General features: G+C 33.4%; 1 protein-coding gene across 2 annotated transcripts in view; it reads right to left on the bottom strand.

Annotated features, from left to right (window-relative positions):
* The window catches only part of ASCC3 (activating signal cointegrator 1 complex subunit 3), a 344,670-nt gene that overhangs the window by 185,405 nt on the left and 136,560 nt on the right, over positions 1-22,705 (bottom strand). For both annotated transcript variants that reach the window (XM_057527763.1, XM_057527764.1), the window contains 2 exons: positions 11,655-11,819; positions 2,566-2,742 (listed from right to left, as the gene is read on the bottom strand). In XM_057527763.1, the coding sequence (XP_057383746.1) occupies positions 2,566-2,742; positions 11,655-11,819 (342 nt within the window). The remainder of the gene's footprint in view (positions 1-2,565; positions 2,743-11,654; positions 11,820-22,705) is intronic.

Here is a 22,705-nt window from a genome sequence, read left to right as displayed (position 1 = left end):
CTTTTACTTTCAGACTAGCCAGAATGCAGAAACAACAAATGCAATATCAACACCTGATATATAATAAGCCAATCGGAAATAGACACAATATAATTAAAAAATACAAATAAAATACCTCATGCAATACTTTCAGCGTACTAGCTTTATAAGAATGCAGGTTTTTTAAAGACTAAGTTTAAGAATAATATTCTAGTTAGAGATATCTTAAAATAATTTTAAAGTTCTTTTCACTGCTTTCCCCAGAGAAGCCCATTCTTCAGTCTGTTTTTCTTCTATTTCAGTCTATAAAACTATACATAGAGCTTTCTTGTGTAATTCTCAAAATCACCGGAATATTACCAGTAGAATATCATGGCATATAAAGCTAAAATGTAAGGAAACATACTATTTCTGTAATGTATATGGAGTTCGGTAGATATTTTTCTACAGAAACATTTTCCAGATTAATTGGAAATTTAATATCAAATTAATGAATTTTAAAAAGGTCTCATTTTCCCTATTAATGATGAGACAGCTTCCAACCAAAAAGGTAAGGTAGTTACCTCAAAGAGTAGGCATGTGACACAGCCTGCATATTTCTATTTAACATTTATTAAGAGTCTGGAGGGGATGAAAATGTTACACATCTGAAATGACTATAATTTAATTTTTTGTTTTAATAAAGGAAACACTTTTAACATTCTTGAACTCTTATGACTTATAGTGATTAAGTAAGATGAGATAATCGCAAGACAATTTACTCTCCATTAATGATTGGAAAACAAAAAACAAAAAACAAAAACTCCTCCGAACAAAACTCTCAGTAATTTTTTGGGTGAATTTTGGATTGAGCTCTGGTCAAAGCCATTATTTCAAATTAGATGTGTCATGGACACCATTCTCCTATTTTGTGTTCTTCCACAACAACTGAATCACATCATGAGCTTCTGAATGAAACTCTCAGAAATCTACAAGGATTTCTTACTATAAGAAATGACAAATTAACAACAGTTAGAATATATTAAACAACATCCTCGGGAAATTCTTGTTGCCAACTGTGTATGTCAGCTGAGTGTAAAACTAATACATTTTAGTAAGACAAAAATGCATATTTATAACTAATATATATAATTAATTTACTACTTACACTGTGTAAGATTTGTAAAAATATTTTTTAAATTTTGCCAAATTTTTAAACCTTCAAAATAATTAGGACAGTTCAACATCTTGCACCATTCCTTTTGCGATTACAATGCTAACATATTGTGGTGAGAAATACATTGAAGTTAATTAGCTTTCAGTGATTTACCAACTTCTATGATGAAATTAAAAGAAAATAAGTTTTAAGACCCCTGACAAGCATCTGAAAACACTTTCTTCTCTATATCTTTCTGTGAGAACCATCTGCTATCATTTAAATTATAAGTTGAAAGAACAATCTAATGTTATAAACAGCTCTACATCTGTTCTAATGATACATTAAAATAAACTAAATAATCAAATATATATTAAGATATGGCTGAAAAAAACAAGCAGCAAGTAACACTGAAAAGGACTTGAAACAATGAAGGTAAAAGATGCATATCATAACTATTACCATATCATGAGCTGTCCTTCTATGTATACATCTGAAATGGCTCCCCACAATTCTAAACATACCTTACTTTTATGCAATGCAGATGGAGCATACTAACTGTTGCAGTGACATTGGCTTCTAGTATTTTCTAAGCTGAGTATTTTATTTATAATACTGTAGGCTAAAAATGATCCTGTTTTACTAATAAAATTGTTTTTAGACAAAAGTAATGTAATACACTAAAGACCAAGGTTGACATAGTAACACATGATTCTATCCTGTTTTCTTTTATAAAGAGGTCATATGGCCCGTGAATCTTTTCCTAAAACTATTTCTTCCACAGGGGGGAAAAAGTGTCATTAAACAGAATGATAAACATGTAAATTTTAAGCAAAATATTCCTTCACGACATTATAAAAGCCTAAAATAAGCACCCTGATAATGCAAATGGTACATGGTAATACTATTTAAGGAATTAGATAAACAGACTTTTTAAATCATTGCAAAGAATTTCAGAAATGCCACTTATGTATATAATTAATATGATAGTTACACAATATTATAAGTTAAATAGAGCCCCTCCTTTAATAGTTGCTATCAGGAAATTATTTTTCTATTGTATATAAGGTATTACTTATTTTAGATGAATATTCTATCATGATATATATTACTGACTTAACTAAAGTCTTTTATTATTTCACATTGGCCTTCAACCCTATCAAATTAACTTTTTGAAACATATTCTTATATATAACTTGTGTTCTTAGCTGAGAATACAAAATATACACTGATAATAGCAATGCAAACTACTACAAGCAGCTTTTTAGAGCAGGAGACATTCTACTACATATAGCTGAGGAAGTGTGCTTGATTTTTTTTTCTAGGCTGTGATATTTGTAATGTGACTGAAATGGTCTTCTGGAGTCTCTAACCTCAAACAAGTATTAAACAATACATCAACAAAAATATTTCTGGAAAAGAAAAGTATAAGTTTTAAAACAAATGTTTACCTTATTTGCACTTTTAACCCCCAGAAATGTCTGTCCAAGAGGAACAGGTCGAAAGCGGCCATCAAAGTAGAAAAGTCCAATGCAGGGATTAACGTGTAAAAACGTAGCAACGTCGAGGTAGTTGGGTAAGGTTGCAGAGAGTCCAAGAATTCTTATCATACTCTGTGTGGATTCAACCTATAGGGGTTATTTTTATTAACATATGAGATAGATTCAACCCATCTGGATTTGTACTAAGTTTAAAATAAGTTTTAGTAGTATAAAGGATGAAATAGTCACAATAAAATAAGATCACTGAAGAAATTGAGAATAAGAACACATAGTCTAAAAGACAGATAATGTGAAAAAAAAAAACTGGCCTAAATCTGGCATGTGGAATGATATAAAGTGATTAAAAGTGTAATTTTCGTATATTTTCTGAACTGGAAAATTCTATTTGTTAAATGGTTTCTTCTGTTTTGTTTTTTTTCCCCCCTAAAAATTTAACAAGGCAAATGACATGTGTTAGGTTTTAGTGTAAGCTTTACCACTTGATAATTTCAGGTGCTAAAAGTATATGCTCTTTATTCTCAAGTTCAATAATTTCAAATTCATTTTAAACACAAAAACACAGAAGTCTGAAATAATTAAGGCAGATTCTTCTAGTGTTTCACAAATTTAAATTTAAAATGATATACTGTATAAGGGAGAGTTTGTGTGGAACAACAGCCAAAACTTGGGGGAAGAAAATCACAAACTACTCAAAGAATGTCCTAAGCTGCATTATTTGTGTTCACTGGTGGGGTGTAATACTCTAATTTTGTTGCTGAACTCTGCTGAAAACATCAATTAATTTGTTCGCCAATCATTTATTAAGCTTTTAATGACAGGCACACAGCCAGGAGAGCAGGGGTTTAAGAGTCTGTAAAAATTACAAAAAAACACTGTAATGTGTCCAATTAATAGTAGCACCTTCTAAAAAACTGTGAGAACAATGAAGAGAGATCACTAATCAAGCTCGGGTAAGTCAGGGAAGGCACGCAGAGGTGACAGTTGTCAGTGTTCTAAGAGAGCGGCTAGGACCTGCCAGGTAGGCCAGGAAGAATGGTGTTTAAGGTACTGTACTTAGCAACACTAAGGGCACGAGCTAGAAACGCGGAAGTGTAGAAATGATCATGAGAAATCTCTCATGCCAAGGAGTTTCTCCATTTTACTGCTGATGAGCACATGACACTATTCCATTCTCTTTCAATTACGTTTTTATGATGATAGCTGATAGTATTCTCATCTTTTTCCATTTCTAAACGTTTTAAAAATATCTTTATCCTTTTTAATTTTGTTTACTCATAGGTTTTCTACTTATTTGTGATTGGATATGTTATGTTTCTTTATTTTACTTTTTTAAAACCTAGCTTTTACTTTTTTAAAAATATAGAAGGATTCTAGCTAATAAATCTAATTCGATTGGTTGCCTAGTTTGTATTTAATTTTTTTTCAACTGTATTATTTTTCCATTTTTTTAGAACATTCTGTTTAAAATTACCCAACATTTAAAATTTAATAATTAACTTACTATAGTCCCAACATTCCTGTTTCATTTGAGTATAATTCAAACTCTGAATTATAAACTCTGTCTGTACTTAATAAACTTTCATTATTTTCTAATAATAGTGTTGTCCCTCTCTCTTTCCCTTCCTTCCTTTCATGATCACTTACTGAGCTCTCAGTATCAGAAGACTATTCTTTCAAGTGGTTGGGTTTTATATCTTCAATTTATCAAATACAAAAGTGTAGAATGTATGTACATATATGTGTGGTTTTATATACATATGCATATATAGATATGTATGTGTGTGTGTATATAGTTTTGTTTTACCATATAGAATTTATTTCTAAATTTCTATTGTAGTTTGTAAAGACTATGATCTTTTCAATTTCTGCTTTGAGAAAATGTCCCATGGAGACCTAAGATGAACATAATTTATCTATTTTTAGGGTATACAATTCTATGTGCTTGACCACTTTATGACATTAATTATATTATTCAAATTCTCTATATTTTATATTTACAAAACAGGAAGTTAAGCATTTGCCAAGAGAAAGTATTACTTTCATCACATAAAAACTTCCCATTTTAAATTAAGATGCCAAATGTTGCTAAAGGGAACAGTCCAGGACCATTCACAGCTAAGCCCTAGGGGTCCTGCAGAAGTATGGGGGCATTCTGCAGCCCCATGCGCCTATAATATCCCTTCTATCTGGGTTTTCAAATCTCACACGCTTTCATATTTTTCTATACTAGGCTTCCATGTAAAAGTTTAATTTAAAAAAGCGTTTCTTACCTGGGAAAAAGTTTGAAAACCTCTGATGTGATTTTTAAAAGTACAGAAGACTTGGAATGAATTTGGTAAGTTAATAAACCTTCGACCAAATTCCTTTATGAGAGAATACATATAAAAAAATTCTCAATCTTTAACAAAAGACTATACAATATTATTCTTTTTTAAATCTAGGAACTTTTAAGTCATTCTCACCTTCTTGCTATCATAAGTAAAATAAGGGGATTCACGGGATATATTTACTTGGGCAAATATTTTAACTATTTTTTCAGTTTTTATGTCTCTCTTATTTACATCTAATTGTAGTCAAAATTTGCTTGCACCATGCTGGTATCTTCAAGTTAGTATTCCTAAGTGAGCAGCTCCCAATGTCAGATTTCTCCTTGGATATTTCTATACAGTGCATATATGGGCTGGGAAAGTCCAAGGGCCTGAGTTCACTCCCTCACACAAATATTATTTACAGGCACTTAGAGAGGCCCTGTGCCTTCCAAACTCATTCTGTAAGTAGGACAAAAATGAATCTGCTTACTCACTGTTATGGGTTCTATCTGGGCTTCTTTGAGGACTAAATAAAACACTACCTATGAGATATACATATGGCTCCCAAACCAAACCCAACCCAAACAAGAGAACCCTAAATAAGGGGAACTGATGACCCGACATCTTATTTAAGAAATCTCCTTTACATGTTATGATTAGAATCCTTTACAGTAATTAGAACGACACTTTTAATTATACCATAGTTCTATTTCCTATTGTGGTGATGTGAAAGGATATGAAGGTGATTTTTAGTTTTAAAATCATTCAACACAAGTTATTGAGTATATTTTTAAGGACTTTTGATGTTAAATACATGATACCTTGCAAACACTAGAGATATTTTTCTGCTAAAGCCCCATTTTAAAACAACTGTATTTTTTTAATCTAAAAAAAATCATATCATTCTCAACACAGATAAGCCTGTATGAGAAATATATTCTTTTAAATATGGATAATTTGGAAATTTATGTCTTAAACCACATCTCGAAACTCTATACACTATACAGTTATCTGAAAATTTTAATAGTTGAAAGCTATAAAAAATTAACATTTTACAGTTTCTTCTTTATCATTAGCCGAAAAACTAGGCAGTAAATTTTTATAGCGTTTTCCCTCACATGAAATCTAAGTTTGGACAAAGTCTATGCACTGAAAGTAAATTTAGTTATGACAACTAATGTTAGTTCAATGTTGTTAAATATAACAGATTAGGGCTTCATTACACTTTTTTATTTTCCAAATTTCTTTCACTCGTGCCAAGTATGTTGTGAATTTAGTCCCTAGTACCACCATGCAACTTCAGAACCTGAACAGAATCTACACTGCATTAGAATAGCTACCTTTGGTGTGTCGATGTTAGTTACAAATTGTTGAAGTGCCATGTAAAGCACTGCCATCTACTGGGAATGTCTGGTAATCACAAGGAACAAAAAGGAACTTTGCTTTTTCTAAAAATATTTATGAGCACTGCACTAAGCTAATACTCTGGAAATATGAGAAGAATCATATAGATCATTCTGTTAAGGAGATTAAAATCTAGTGAGAGACACAGATAAAGACAGAATTACCTATAGTTAAGTTGTGAAATTATAAGGAAGACTGTGACGAGTGCTAAAAACGTGCAAAGAAAGGGAGTACAGAGGGAACACAGAAAAGGTGTAATTCATTCTGAGTGGTAAACTAGGAAACACTTCATAGAAGAAGTGATATTTGGCAGACTGAAAAGAATAGTAAGTTTTCAACAGATGGACGTGTGGAGCAATAATATGTAATTTTGCATTTACAACCCTTCATCTCATAACTAACAATACACTCTGACGTTAAGTAAGATTAGTTTTACCTCTGAAAGAGGGCCAATGGCATTGGAAAAAACGTGGGAAAGGAATAAATGGTTTTGTGTGGCTGGAACCTACATCAGCTAAGGAATATGATGGAGAAGTTAAAATTAGATAAATAGGTCAGGGCTTCAGTAGTGTTTAACGTCCAGCTAAAGTATTTAAACATTTTTCTTAAGATAACAAACACCAAGTCATCAAAGGTTTATAAGTATAGTAAGTGATAAACTATACAATTGGAATTTGGCTATATTATGAAGAAGCCAATGTGCAGGATGAATTAATACATATTTACACATTATATATCCATATTACATACAATGTATTATATATTCCTATATCATATGTTAACATGATATGTTTATAATTATACTACATATGTAATAAACAAACCTATAATATATAATTTTTATATATTTTACTTCACATAGTTTATAAACTATATATAGAAAATTATACTATTATACATTCATAATTTACAAAATATTTATAAATTTATAACGAATGCTTCAAAGTATATATGGTACATAATGTGTGTGTGTCTGTGTACATATGTACAGAAAGCATCAGCAGCAGGCCTGCAATCTATTTTCTCTCTCAACTGGGAATGCTCAAGAAAGAAAGATGCCCTGGTCAAATCCCCTTGTAAACATGCTAATGACAGACCTCCTGGCAAATGTACTAATGGTATTTACTTGACCCCTAATGTTCTATAGTTGCAGGACAGCTTTATCTTTGTAATGCTTTTAGCTGATGGACATGGTCTCTCTAGGTGGCTCAATGCAAACAAACCAGGAATGTATGGACTTATGTGGCCTGGCTCCCTGAAAAGATCACTAAGCTATGTACGTATCAAGGTATCAAATCAAAACATCTCATGATTGGGAAGTATCACCTTGGGAAACAGTACCTTTTGTTAACCGCGAATCTCACTTTACCCAATACACTAATCATATGCACTGTTTTGTATATCAATTCTACCTCGATAAAGCTGTTAAAATTTTTTTTTAAAAATCCCATGATCAAAATAGGTCTCTTTTGTGTAAATGATGCCCTGCATGCTTCTTTTCGAGACCTCACATGTAATATCTGTGCCAGAGCAGATCCACCGCGGCAAGAAAGGAGAACAGTGATGGCAGTGGCAGACTTCTCCATGCTTCACCTTTGTCTCACAACTACCTGTATTATTGACATTATTCTTAAGTTGGGTATTAGCTAAAACCTCTGATTTCTGTGTGTCTACTTTGAATATTTCAATGGTTTGTGTTTTATGTATGTGCATCTGTGCATGTGCGTGCACATATTTTTATATGGTAAAAAGTGAACATGTCCTAAAGAGTCCTCTAATTCCATCCCTACTATAAAACCACTTCTACAGCTTGTTGCATATGCTTCCACATCTATGCACCCTATTCTACCCCAGCTTAAAAATCTAAATGTAAGCAAGAACTTTATTTGTTAACTATATCCACTGCACCTAGAACTGTGTAGCCGGCACATAGCAGGTAGCTAATAAATGTTCACTAAATGAGTGAATGAGAATATAAATATATTGCATTTTTTTTCTTTACACAAATGGGATTGTGCTGTATACTGTGTCTTTTCAATGAGAATATAACATGGATATCTTTTAAACCCGGTTCATATAGCTCTACCTCGTTCTTTTTAAAGACTGCATAGTGGCATTTTATTTTATGAATTAATGGAATTTATTAAACCATTTCTTCTTTTGTTGGACAGTTGGGTTGTTTCCAACATATTTTGCACTAACAAGAAAGCGTCAGTGAATACTGGTGTTACTATATCTATGTGTCTGTGCTATTATTTCCATAGGTTAGATTTCTAGAAGTAAAAACACAGTTTAGTGAGCATTTTCAAATTACAATCTTTTTCACTTTTGCCAATCTATGTAAGAGAAATGTCTCATGTTGATTTGGATTCCTTTTAAGCATCTTTTCTATGATTTTCAGAATTTTTATTTCTACTGTAAAGTGCTTTTTCCAAATTTTTAAAAAACATATTTCTTACTAGTTTACAATAACCTTTTGATTTTAAAGGACATTTAAGCTTTATTTTATGTGCTACAAATAATTTCTATTATTCTGTCTTACATTTGAACTTTTTGGAGGTATCTTTACTGGTCAGAAGTTTTTAATAGTTACATATCCAAATGCGCCACATGTTTCCTTTGTAACCTTTGGAGTTTTGCATATTGCTTAGAGCTTCTCCACCTCAAGGTTATTTTTTAAATGCTCTTTTATATTTTCTTTAATGCACTGAGTTTTGTTTGGTATAGCTAAATCATTAATTCATCCAGAATTTTATGTTGGATTTACCAGATGAAAGCACATTATTTTAAAACATTTGAAAATGCAATATGAACTTCCTCAAATTTTGTACTCCCTTCATATTAAATTCCCATACCTAGTTCTGGATGAGAGCTATTCAGGATACGAAATATAAAAGAACTGACACCTAACTAGTCATTGGGGTGAAGGTGAGTGTTAAGGAAGAAGGAACAATTGAGTGTGACTCCCACACACTCAATTTGGGCTTGAGAATCAAATAGACTGTGATGCCATATATAAATAGGGAGGGAAGATGGCAGAGTTTCTGACGTGTTAAAGCAAGAGATGTCTATGGGATATCAAAGTAGAAACATATAACTGTGTTTGGATAGGAGTAGAAGTCAGCGGGGAGATTTGGACTACATGCAGAGATTTAAGTGACACAGGCACAGAAGTGTTATTTTCCCAGGGTAAATATTTAGAATAAAAAAAAGAAGATGGCAAGTGACCAGAGTCCTGTGTTGGAAGAGGTCACTGAGAGGATGTGACCGCCAATTAATCCACAAGCTGTACCTTGTCAATCAGAGGATCCTCAGCCCCTTTGCTGTCCTAGGAATATGCATTCTGCTTGCCTTCCCTGAGCTAGAAGCTTCCCCGAGGACGCAGCCTTGAGACAGCAATGTGGTGTTGAGACCATCTGGACAGTACATGTGACTGACGTCAGTTAAGGCCTCTATATACAGTTAAGGCAGGTGTAGAGGTCGACTGATCTTGCAGTTGCCCAAGACAAGCCTCAAAAGTAAGTTCCCTTGCTTATTAAAACTGTCACCTACCAATCTGGAGTGGTCTGCCTCTTTTTTCAGTTCTCTCCTTGCTCTCTGTGTACAAAGCCAGTTTGCAAACCAACATCATGGAGAATGTAAACATTTCAAGGGTGAGAAAAGGAGAGAGCAAGGGAACCTGAGAAAGAGCAGCTAAGTAGGTGACAAAAAAATCAAGTAAAGAAAATCAAGGCAGGGTGGCATCATGGAGTCCAAGAGAAAAGAGTTTCAATTCTGAAGAAATAATGAGTTATATACTGGTTAAAAAACAAAAAACAAAAAAACTTTTTATGACCTATGCTGGAGCAATAACCAGACCACAGTTGTTTGGAAATCAAAAGGGAAACTGAATACAGATTAATATTTCCAGAAGTTGAGTGGTAAAAACAGCTTTACTAAGCAGAAGTTATTGGAGCAGGATAGTTTGAGGGAGGCGTTTTGGTAAAGATGGGTGGGACTCTGCAATTCTTTAAAGCTGAAGGCACAGTGCTCACAGAGAAGGAGAAGTCAAAGACCCAGGAAAAAGAAAAGGGATAACTTACAGAGTGAAAGGAATGGAGTCCAAGACAAGGGGACAGGGGGCCTCTAACTAAAGGATGAGGGATGGAAGGATGAGGATAGATTTGGGAAGGGGTTTGAGGCTTTTGCTGGGTGGTGGGGAGGTTTTTTCTGGATGCAAACTGAGGGAGTTCAACCACGAAGGCCTGTGTTTCCACTCGGTAAAAAGTATTGTCTTCTAAGAATGAGGCACGACAGGGTGGGAAAGGAGGGAGGAGTCTGGTGAAGCTTGGAAAAAAGAAGGAAAGCTGCTCCAAAGTTACAGGATAAATCCCAATGATTCAGGTGAATTCAGAGTCTACGAATGTGTAGTGACCTTAGTCTCCACCACCCCTGTGTGATCTCAGCTAGTGTTTAGCAATCTGACTGGAGGGAAACATACTGTTCAGTTGACTCATGATTGGAATTTTGCCAGGGAGTCAGGGGATAAATAAGTTAAGGCTATTGACAAAAGAAAAAACTGGTCATGGAGTCTTGGCTATTTCAGAACGAAAATAAAGCCAGGAAAATATGGATCAGAGACAATAACAGATGCAAAGTCAAGGAATTAGAGTTCTTGATTATGTTAAAAAACTAGTGTTCATCTACTGTCTTTACATGTACAATCTACCAACAAACATCATTTTAATAGTCACGGGTACTTTAAGATATCTTTTCACTTAATGAAAAGAGGGGTGACAGAAAACAATCACAGATCATCGATGAATTTACCAATTTTGATTTGGACAATTTATGAGTAACCACAAAGGTCCAAAACTAGAGACAACAAGTACACGTCCCTTTTAAAAAATAACAATTAAGATTATGCACATTAGGAGATATTTCATTTTATCTAGTATATTAAGGAAAATATAAATCATTTTCAGATTTTTTTCAATGGGGGGAGAGGTCAGGCATGGAGAGAAATGGATGAATAATTAATATTCTCCTATGTTCTACCACATTTTAATACTGCTTAGTCAAAGTTACATTTAGCTTTAAAACACAGGTTTAGAATAGAAGTTTTCCTGTATTTATTTTGGTTAATTTAAAGAGACTTCAATAACATAAGACCTGGGAGGAAGAAAGATAGGGTACTTTTAACATAAAAATGAAATAGCTGAAGGTTTCTCCCTACGAAAATTATCTTTATTCCCATGAACAACACATACTAATATTTCTTTGAATGTTACACTTAAGTTTAAAAACTTATCCCTCAAAATAAGCTTACAAATAACTTCCCCTTACCTGACGTAAAGTACGTGCCACTATGCTTTCTAATACTGGTCCTCTATCTTCATGAAGTAAATGAACTTCATCAAGAATAAGAAGCTTTACAATTTGGGAAAGAGCTACATCCCCAACACTCTTTCTTGTCACTACATCCCATTTTTCTGGTGTGGTCACAAGCATCTATAAGACAAGAAAAGATAAATTAAAAAGGGGAAAGAGGTCACATATTATTTAAACTTCCACTGTGTTATTCAAAAAGAAATATGATTGACCACCTATACACAGATCAAATAAAGTGTTACAAATATCCCAGAATGATATCTGATTCACTGTAGACAACAGTCACTTCTCTTTAAGTTGTGATATTAAGCAGTTACTCATTAAAACTCAGTAAAGGTAGTCTGTCAGTAAATTGTAGTGTGAAGTGTACAAAATACACAAGCTTACTTAAAATGTGTCTTACAATGTAAGAAACCAAATGACACTATCTTTTAAACAAGTGTGTACTGATAATGGCTTTTACTTGAAAAGGGACAAAAATAAGTGAATTAAGCACTAAAAGGAAATGAAAAGGAAACCAAGGATCCACTCTAAGAATGGTTACCTGTTTATACTTTTCCAAATTTGGAGGAAGCTTTACTATTGACACACAGTTTTTAAAAACTACCCTTTAATATCAACTAGTATATGCAGAACTTTATACTAAAAAACAACACATATACTACAGCATAACTGGCACAAAAGAGCAACACAAACAATGAGTCACCGGAGATCCAGGGTACTAAGAGCAGGAGGTAAGCCCAGGGTACTTATGTAAGGTTCTTAGAAGAGACCATTTGACATGAGCTGTGATTATAAATCTATTTGCTTTCTACATATTGAATCGTTTCTGTCCCCTAAAAGCATACTATCGCAGAGAAAAAGAAAAGCTTAATAAACTTCTACTACAGTAATATTGAACTAGGAAATAAGCCCTTATATAACTCAAAGAACACATGAGGTAACAAATCAAAACCAAAGCTTTTCTTATCCAGTGTATCAGCTTATAGAGACTGATGACAATCAAAACTCACTATGCTTTGAAGAGTGAAGAGGTTAAGGGGGTCAGATTGTTCTCAACATTTTTGTTGTGTTATCTCAGGTCTGTTTTTGAAGTCGCTTATGGCAATGATGATAATCTTATTTTTTTAGATTGCAAATGATGTATAATTCTTAACAAATGCATAATCCAAGTTTGTCAATATAACCTGTTGCATTATTAGAGATATCACTGCTATCATTTTGAAATGAACTATATCAACCACAAAATTTAGCAGTTGTACTTCGACGTAACATTAATTAGTGAACTATAATGAAATAGATTAAGGCATTCATACCTAAGGTGTGAAATACTACAAATCCAAAGCTACTTAGTTAATTTGCTAAAGCCAAATGGCAATGTTGAGATCACATCAAATTTTACATTTAAAAAAATGCTTTAGAATTAAGTATAAACAGATGTATAATGAATTTTAAGATCTAAAATGGGTTGAAACATTCAGTATGCATTAATTAACATCTCTTTTATATTCCAATAACTTAAACAGAACTTCCACTTTGAAAAATGACAAATTTAAAATAACCCAAGATATATCATTATAAATATACCCAGGGATCACTTACTAACAACCCTTTCACTAAAAGTCCTAAAAAACATGCCCATGTGATTTCAAAAACAGCAATTCTCCTAAACTGTAAATTCATGTCACATTAAAATATAAAATAAGAAAGCTTACTATTAATAAATGTTAAGAAAGCTACAAAGTACACTACAAAGATAATAATGTGGTAATGATTAAATCGTAAAGTAAAATTTTTCAGATATCAGAAAACTATACTACCAAACCTTAAAAATCCATTTTAGCATTTGGTTTTCTATACCTTACTTTCAGCACAGTGAGAAGTGGCTTCATTTATATTACCATTTCATTACTCTAATCCCCTGAACGAAAATGGCTAGAAAATAAAGTGTCACATTTGCTTAATGAATTGTAACTCATGCAAGACATTTCCATCTGCTCTTGAATTAGGGCATGGGTTAACTGTCAATATTTTTACTGTCAACTCAAATTTCTCTCAATACATGTACTTATTCCCTCAGGAGTATGAAAATCATTATTCCAAACTGTTCCAATTTTAGCCTGACCACTGGGAAAATGGCAGAGTTGAGATGCTATACACCACTACTGTGCCAACAATTTGGTGTATTCAATTTTAAAATGCTTCATCTGGGGCTTCCCTGGTGGCGCAGTGGTTGAGAATCTGCCTGCCAATGCAGGGGACACGGGTTCGAGCCCTGGTCTGGGAAGATCCCACATGCCGCGGAGCAGCTAGGCCCGTGAGCCACAATTACTGAGCCTGCGCGTCTGGAGCCTGTGCTCCGCAACAAGAGAGGCCGCGATAGTGAGAGGCCCGCGCACCGCGATGAAGAGTGGCCCCCACTCGCCGCAACTAGAGAAAGCCCTCGCACAGAAACGAAGACCCAACACAGCCATAAATAAAATAAATAAATAAATAAATAGTGTTAAAAAAAAATCTGTTAAAATGCTTCATCCATTTGACAGCAAAACCAAAGGACCTACGACTTGCTAGAACCACCTCATCTGGTAATTAACTTAAACATTAATATTATTATCTTTTGCCTTATAAAACACTGTGACCTAGGGGAAATCACTTTATCTCTCCTTCCTTTTTGTCCAGCTCTATTGAGTTATTATTGACATGTAACATATATAAACTTAAGGTGCACAATGTGATGATTTGATACACATATATATTGCAAAATGATTACCACAATGAGGTTAGTTAACACTTCCATTCCCTTACATAATATTACTGTGTGTGTGTGTGTGTGTGTGTGTGTGTGTGTGTGTGTGGTGATAACATTTAAGGTCTACTCTCTTAACAACTGTCAAGTTCATAACACAGGAATGTTAATTATACTCGCCGCGCTGTACATCAGATCCCCAGAACACATCGATCTTATAGCTGGAAGTTTGTACACTTTGACCAACATTTCCCCATTTCCCCTGCCCCTAAGTGCCTGGCAACCACCATTCTACTCTCTGTTTCTTTGAGGTTTTGTTTTTGTTTTTTTTTTAATATTCCATACATAAGTGAGAACATACAGTATTTGTCTTTCTCTGTCTGACTTATTTCACTTAGCATAATGACCTCAAGGTCCATCCATATTGTGGGAGAAGGCTGAATTTCCACCGCTTTATGGCTGAATAACATTCCATTCTATGTATATATCACATTTTCTTTATCCATTCATTTCTTGGTGAACACTGAGGTTGTTTCCATGTCTTAGCTATTGTGAATAATGCTGCAAAGAACATGGGAGAGCAAATATCTCTTCAAGATAGTGATTTCACTTCCTTCTGATATATACCCTGAAGTAGAATGGCTGGATCATATGGTAGTTCTATTTTTAACTTTTTGGGAAACCTTCAAGCTGTTTTCCACAGTGGCAGTACCAATTTACATTCCCAACAACAGTGCACAAGGGTTCTCTTTTCTCCACAACCTCGCAAATATTTGCCATCTTTTGTCTTTCTGGTAACAAGTCATTCTAACAGCTGTAAGGTGATATCTCATTGTGGTTATGACTTGCATTTCCCTGATGATTAGTGATGTTGAGCACCTTTTCATGTACTTGGTGGCCCTTTGTATGTCTTCTTTGGAAAAATGTCTATTCAAGTCCTCTGTCCATTTTTTAATTTTTTCTTTTTTTTTTGCTATTGAGTTGTATGGATATTAACCCCTTATCAGATAGATGGTTTGCAAAATAGTTTCTCCCCTTCTATAGGTTGCCTTTTTATTTCGCTGTTTCTTTTGCTGTGCAGAAGCTTATTTTTGCTTTTGTTTCATGTGCTTTTGATGTCATACCCAAAAATCATTCCCAAGACCAAGGTCAAGGAGCTTTTTCTCTATGTTTTCTTCAAGTATTTTTATAGTTTCAGGTCTTACATTTAAGCCTTTAATCCATTTCAAGTTAATTTTTTGTAAGCAGTATAAAATAGGTGGCCATTTTCATTCTTTTGCATATGGTTATCCACTTTTCCCCATACATTTATCAAAGAGAATATCCTTTCCCAATTGAGTGCTTTGGGCTTAATTGTCAAATATTAGTTGATGGTATATGTGTGGGTTAATCTCTGGGCTCTCTATACTGTTCCATTGGTCTATGTGTCTGCTTTTATGCCAGTACCATACTTTTTGATTACTATAGTTTTATAATATAGTTTAAAATTAGGAAGTGTGATGCCTTCAAGCTTTGTTCATTCTCAGGATTGCTTTGGCTATTTGGGGTCTTTTGTGGTTCCAATTCTAAAAACAATTTTAGAATCGTTTTTTTCTATTTCTGTGAAAAATTATAATGGAATTTTGATAGGGACGCACTGAATCCATAGATCGCTGTGATATTATGGACATTTTCATAATATTAACTCTTCCAATGCATGAACATGAGCTATCTTTCCATTTATCTGTGTCTTTTTCAATTTCTTTCCTCAGCATCTTACAGTTTTTGGTGTATAGATCTTTCATTTCCTTGGTTAAATTTATTCCTAAGTATTTCATTGTTTTTGATGCCATTGTATATGGGATTATTTTCTTTATTTCTTTTTCAGATAGTTCACTGTTAGTGTATAGACATGCAACTGACTTCTGCATGCTGATTTTGTATCCTGCAACTTTACTGAAGTTGTTTATTAGTTGTAAAAGTTTTTTGCTGGAGTCTTTAGGGTTTCCTATATATAAGATCATATCATCTGCAACTGGAGACCATATTACATCTTCCTTTCTGATTTAGAAGACCTTTATTTCTTTTCCTTGCTTAATTACTCTGGCTAGGACTTCCAGTACTATGTTGAATAGGAGTAGTGAGAGTGGGCACCCTTGTCTTGTTCCTGATCTTAGCGGGAAAGCTTTCAGCTTTTCACTGTTGAGTGTGATGTTAGTTGTAGGTTTGTCATATATGGTCCTCATTATGTCGAAGAACATTCTTTCTATACCCAATTTGTTGAGAGTTTTTATGATGAAAGGATGTTGAATACCGTCAACTGATTTTTCTGCATCTATTAAGAGGATCATGTGATTTTTATCTTTCATTCTATTAATGTATTAGTGATGTATTAAGCCTGTTCAGATTTTCTATTTCTTCATCATTCAGTCTTGGTAGGTTGTATGTTTCTAAAAATGTATCCATTTCCTCTAGGTTATCCAATTTGTTGGTATATAATTATTCACAGTAATCTCTTATGATCCTTTGTATTTTTTGTAATGTCTCCCCTTTCATTTCTGATTTTATTGATTTCAATCTCCTCTTTCTTTTCCTTAGTCAGTCTAGCTAAGGGTTTGCTAATACTTTTTGTCTTTAAAAAAACCACCTCTTAGTTTCATTGATCTTTTCTTCTGTTTTCTAGTTTCTATTTCATTTGTTTCTGCTCTGATCTTTGTTATTTCTGTCCTGCTAATTTTGGGCTTAATTTGTTTTCTTTTTCTAGTTCCTTGAGCTGTAGAGTAAGGTTGTTTATTTGTGAATTTTCTTTTTTCTTAATGTATAACTATAAACTGCCAGCTTAAAACTGGTTTTGCTACATCCCATAAGCACTTAAACCTTATTATTAAAAACTTTTCTTACATCTGTAAACAGTAAATTTACAATGTTTAGTTTTCTGTGATTGTTTCATGACTACTCAAATACTTTTTTTCTCTAAGTGAAATATATTCCTCCTTGGGGAGGGTAAGAGGGGAGAAAAACAGTAAAATTTTTAAGCTGAATTTTTTATAATTATTTGCATAATCCACTAATTGGACACTACAGCAACCCTTTATCAAAACACACCAGAGAGGTGGTGTTTCACAGAAGGAAGAATGTCATGCTTGAATCCAAGTTTTAACAGACTTGTCCCAAATAGAATTCTTTGTATTTCAAGGTAAGAATTACTAAAGAGATCACAAAGCCTCTTGTCAACATACCTGTAAGAGTGCAAGAGGAACATGTTCAATTGTTCATTTTACATTTTTAAAAACAATTTATTTATTTATTTATTTTAACATCTTTATTGGAGTATAATTGCTTTACAATGGTGTGTTAGTTTCTGCTTTATAACAAAGTGAGTCAGCTATACATATACATATATCCCCAGATCTCTTCCCTCTTATGTCTCCCTCCCTCCCATCCTCCCTATCTCACCTCTCTAGGTGGTCAAAAAGCACCGAGCTGATCTCCCTGTGCTATGTGGCTGCTTCCCACTAGCTATCAATTTTACATTTGGTAGTATATATATATATATATATATATATATATATATATATATATACACACACACACACACATTTTACCTTTTTTTCCCCATATAATTACTAGATTAAACTAGTAGAGTGCGAGAGGTAGAGAGTGAGAAATACTATTTACTACACAACTATCAGAAAATTTAAAATGAAAGACATAAATTGCCATGTGTTTAGAGAGGATGTAGAGAATCTAGAACTCTCATGAAATAATGGTGGAAATACAAACTCACACAACCATTCTGAAAAGCTGCTTGGTATTACCTACTAAAGTTGAACATATGCAAGCCTTGTGACCCAGCAATTCCATTCCTAGTATATTATGTACTGAACAGAAATGCACACCTATTTGAAACTAAAGATGTATATTAGAATTTTAATAGCTGTACTATTTATACTTCAAAATTGGAAGCCAAATTTCCATCAACAATAATATGGACAAATAACTTGTAACACAGTTATATGATGAAACAATTATACAAGAATGAAAATGAATTTCATTTACCATATGCAGTAACATGGTAAAAACCTGAAAATCTTGTTAATGAAAGAATCCAGTTACACAGTATATAATTTCATATATGTAAAGTTTTAAAACAGGTGAAACTAATATAAGGTGTTAGAAGCTAGGATAGGAGTCACCTCTGGGAAGGAAGGACACAGCAAATGGGAGAGGAATGAGGACAGATTCCGAGGTGTGGTAATATTTTTATCTTGGTCAGGGTGGTGCTTATATCAGTGTATTCACTTTACAAAAATTTTATCAAGCTGTTCACTTACAATTTCTGTACTATTCTGACTGTGTATTTTACTCAGTAACAGTAAGCTATGCACATACATGCTCTTATAATTACATATAACTTACAATTAAAAATGAAAGTTAAATGGCAAGAAGGGATACCTGGACTGAACAGGTAAAAGGTGAATAAGAGTTTGCCAGACAAAGAAAGAAAGAAGGATATTCCAGGCTAAGAAGAAAAAATAAGCAAAATTTGTTCTTTGTGCTTCTAATATGCACGGACCACATATCATCTCTTGTGTGATCTTTTTATGTATGCTGCAAGCATCTTGAGGAAGGTACCAAATATGAAATTTTTACATGGAAGTCCAAGTTCCTCAACCTACTGATTGGATTTTTTTTTTTTAAATACAGATGACAACTTCTAAATTTAGGCCAATTTCCTGCCCACTTATCAATCTTCTTCTCAACCAGAGACCTCTATAAGTACCCAAAGCAAAAAGATAAGAAAGTTCAACATATTTATGGAAAGTTTTTGAACCAAGAAGAGAAATTAGACATCTAATTTAGAAATCATAATACCCGTATTTCCTTAATGTTATTGTTGTTGCTGTCTATTAAAAAAAATCTATTCTTGTCTTTCCATATTCGTATTTTTCAAAGATAGGCCAGTCCATAAAACCTTCTAATTCTAATAAATTAATTCATTATACAGAAAAACATAGTCTTGAAATTATATTACTAACAGCAATACATATCCAGCCTAAGACACAGAGAATTTTTTTTTTTAACATCTTTACTGGAATATAACTGCTTTATAATGATGTGTTAGTTTCTGCTTTATAACCAAGTGAATCAGCTATACATATACATATATCCCCACATCTCCTCCCTCTTGCGTCTCCCTCCCACCCTCCCTATCCCACCCCTCTAGGTGGTCACAAAGCACCGAGCTGATCTCCCTGTGCTATGCGGCTGCTTCCCACTAGCTATCTATTTTACATTTGGTAGTATATATAAGTCCATGCTATTCTCTCAATTCGTCCCAGCTTACCCTTCCCCCTCCCCGTGTCCTCAAGTCCATTCTCTACGTCTGCGTCTTTATTCTTGTCCTGCCCCTAGGTTCTTCAGAACCATTTTTTTTTTTTTTTTTAGATTCCATATATATGTGTTAGCATACAGTATTTGTTTTTCTCTTTCTGACTTACTTCACTCTGTATGACAGACTCTAGGTCCATCCACCTCACTACAAATAACTCAATTTCATTTGTCTTTATGGCTGAGTAATATTCTATTGTATATATGTGCCACATCTTCTTTATCCATTCATCTGTCGATGGACACTTAGGTTGCTTCCATGTCCTGGCTATTGTAAATAGAGCTGCAATGAACATTGAGACACAGAGAATGTTTGTGATGTCTAAAAGCAGTCTGTTTTATGTTTAACAAATCCTGTTATATCTATTTAAAGTTATACAGGTCACATTGATACCCTACTGAATTTTAAACATTTGTTTTTAAAACATTTTGACTGTTGCAGCAGTATTCTTCTTTGAGGCAGACGGCTATAAATTAAAACTAGATTTAAAATGTTAAAGGAATACAAGAAATTAAGAAAATGAAAGCAGACTTCCTTACCTCTATAATATTTAAAATTGATTTTGAAATTTTTGGTATTCAGACTATAGAAAAAATTTTTAATTGTGTAAACCCATTACATAAATGACTTTTTTAAAAGCCAGAAAGGTAAAATACCAAAATATAGTCATTAAAATCCAAGAGTATATTACTATAATTCATCAAATCTCAAGAGCTATTAATTTTAAGCCACACCTTCATTTTATGTGTCACTAAGAAGTTAAAAAAAGACTACAAAATAAAGTTTCTAAATGTCTTACAACTGATGAAATATTGTACATTTAGTTGAAAATGTTAGGGATCTATTAGCCAAGCTAAAGGACAATATTCAAGAATGCTTGCTTAATACATTTTCTGTGTTGAAGACAGTCAGCCGGGAGTTGTTACAAATCACATTATAATGCTATAGATGTAGACTGGGCAACAGTTTGCAGGATTTAGGAAGTCTATCTTCCTTTTTAAAATACATAATCCCATACTTACTCAACCAACAAGCTTATAAATTATATGAATGTTTTAATTTAAGGATAAAATCTACAATGTCACATGGTTTAAATTCCATAAACACACATATAATTACAGTTATACTAACCTCTGCTATACAAATGTCAGCTCTGATTGATGGCAACAGCCCCTGTAATAGAACCTGACAGCTTGCAGATTATACCTGCCCCTTGGGACACTACAACAAATCAGTTAGTTCCAACTACTCCTTTTCTACCTTTTTTATGTTCCCTCCTCTCCCCCCAATTCACACGCATGAGTGCACACTCACACATATAAAGCACAAAGTCTTCTGAAGTATCTAGCTATACTTATTTAATGTCAAGGACCACAACTTTCAATTATAAAATGAAAATATAAAAGTTAATCAGAAAATCTTCAAGTACAAATGTATTCTTATGCATATTCTTGTTGAAAGTACAGATACGGTCAAGCAAAATCATAAAGAATGTAATCTGACATGTATCTTGGCATTTTGATGTTAGGGAAAAAAAATCTGTATGATACTACTTTTACTTAAAAGTTCAAAAGTAAAGATTTACTAAATAAAGAAACAAAGTATAATTCAATATGAAAACCTAATACTTTTGAAGGAACAGAGCATGGAGTGCTGGGGCTAAGGGAGAAAAAGCTCTTGTAATATATAATTCAAAATTGAACATTTAAGAAAATACTTTGTTCTGTGTTTGTAACTGTAGTAGAATTGTGTTTATAACTGTAGTAGAATTATCTTTGCAGTTCTTTTTGTTGATTTAAAACACTTTCCAACAATCTCAGAACATTATATACTGAACTCTAGCCTCATCAACATAAGTGTATAAAGAATACAATGCTTGGTTACCCTAAAACTTAAGTAATTACACATAATAGAGAAAAACACAAAAATTGTTCATATTGCAGTGTGTATAAGCCATAAAGACCTTGCTTTCATCCTTCTAACTGCTTGTCCATAATACCCCAGGATTTCGTTCCATTAAAGTCTCATAGAGCAAGGGTCTGATACAACTTAACAATGATTCCTATTCTGCTTACTCATAAAACATAGTTCCTGAATATGACTAATTTGTGGTAGAAACCTGTCCTGTTGTAAATTCTATCCTGTACAATTGGGATAGGGCTCATAGTGAATGGGTTTCCTTGGTTTATTATAAAGCAGTTTTTTTTTTTTTTTCAAATCAAACTGGTATATGTGCCCTTTAAAAGTGGGGGAAAAAATCCTCTCTCCTATGACTTTGAACATTTGATAGTCACCACCTCTTTCCTGCTGCATGTGAAGAGCTCAGTTTGAGGATCGACTTCTTACTAAAATGAAACACTTTAAAATACCACATTGTAATACCAAACTTAAAACCTCCCATGTGATGAGCTAAAAAAAATGTATTCTGCAGCTCTTCACAAACATGATGATAATACCAGTTTCATCTCTTCAACCTAATTCGAGACATTCAATACTAAGAGATTTTACTAATTCAAGAACAATTAATCAAAAGTTTGTTTGGGGTCTCTTATCAGAAAGAAGAGATGGATGAAGGGAGGATTCTAATATCTTATGAAGAAATTATGGCAGGACATAAGCTGCCAAAAATGACTGCAATTAAGGAAATTAGTTGTCCTTATTGTTAACCTACTTCCATTATTTGGATCCTTTCTATTTTATTTTTTTAAAAAGGCAGGACATGTGTACTATTTAATCATAATTTATGGGTATTGAAAGAACTTCTCATTAAAAGTTTGTGATTAACTCACTCAACTCAATGTCTTCAGGCATTTGTCTATGGTTAAGAACACAAAGATAAAGGCAAGAAATTTAGAAGCTTATACTTCAAGGTGAAAACACAGCCAAGAA

Source organism: Balaenoptera acutorostrata, chromosome 14 (assembly GCF_949987535.1).
Source record: "Balaenoptera acutorostrata chromosome 14, mBalAcu1.1, whole genome shotgun sequence".
NCBI classification, from domain to species: Eukaryota; Metazoa; Chordata; class Mammalia; order Artiodactyla; family Balaenopteridae; genus Balaenoptera; species Balaenoptera acutorostrata.
Note: the sequence above shows the minus strand (reverse complement) of the source record. Positions and strands in the feature narration are given on the sequence as shown.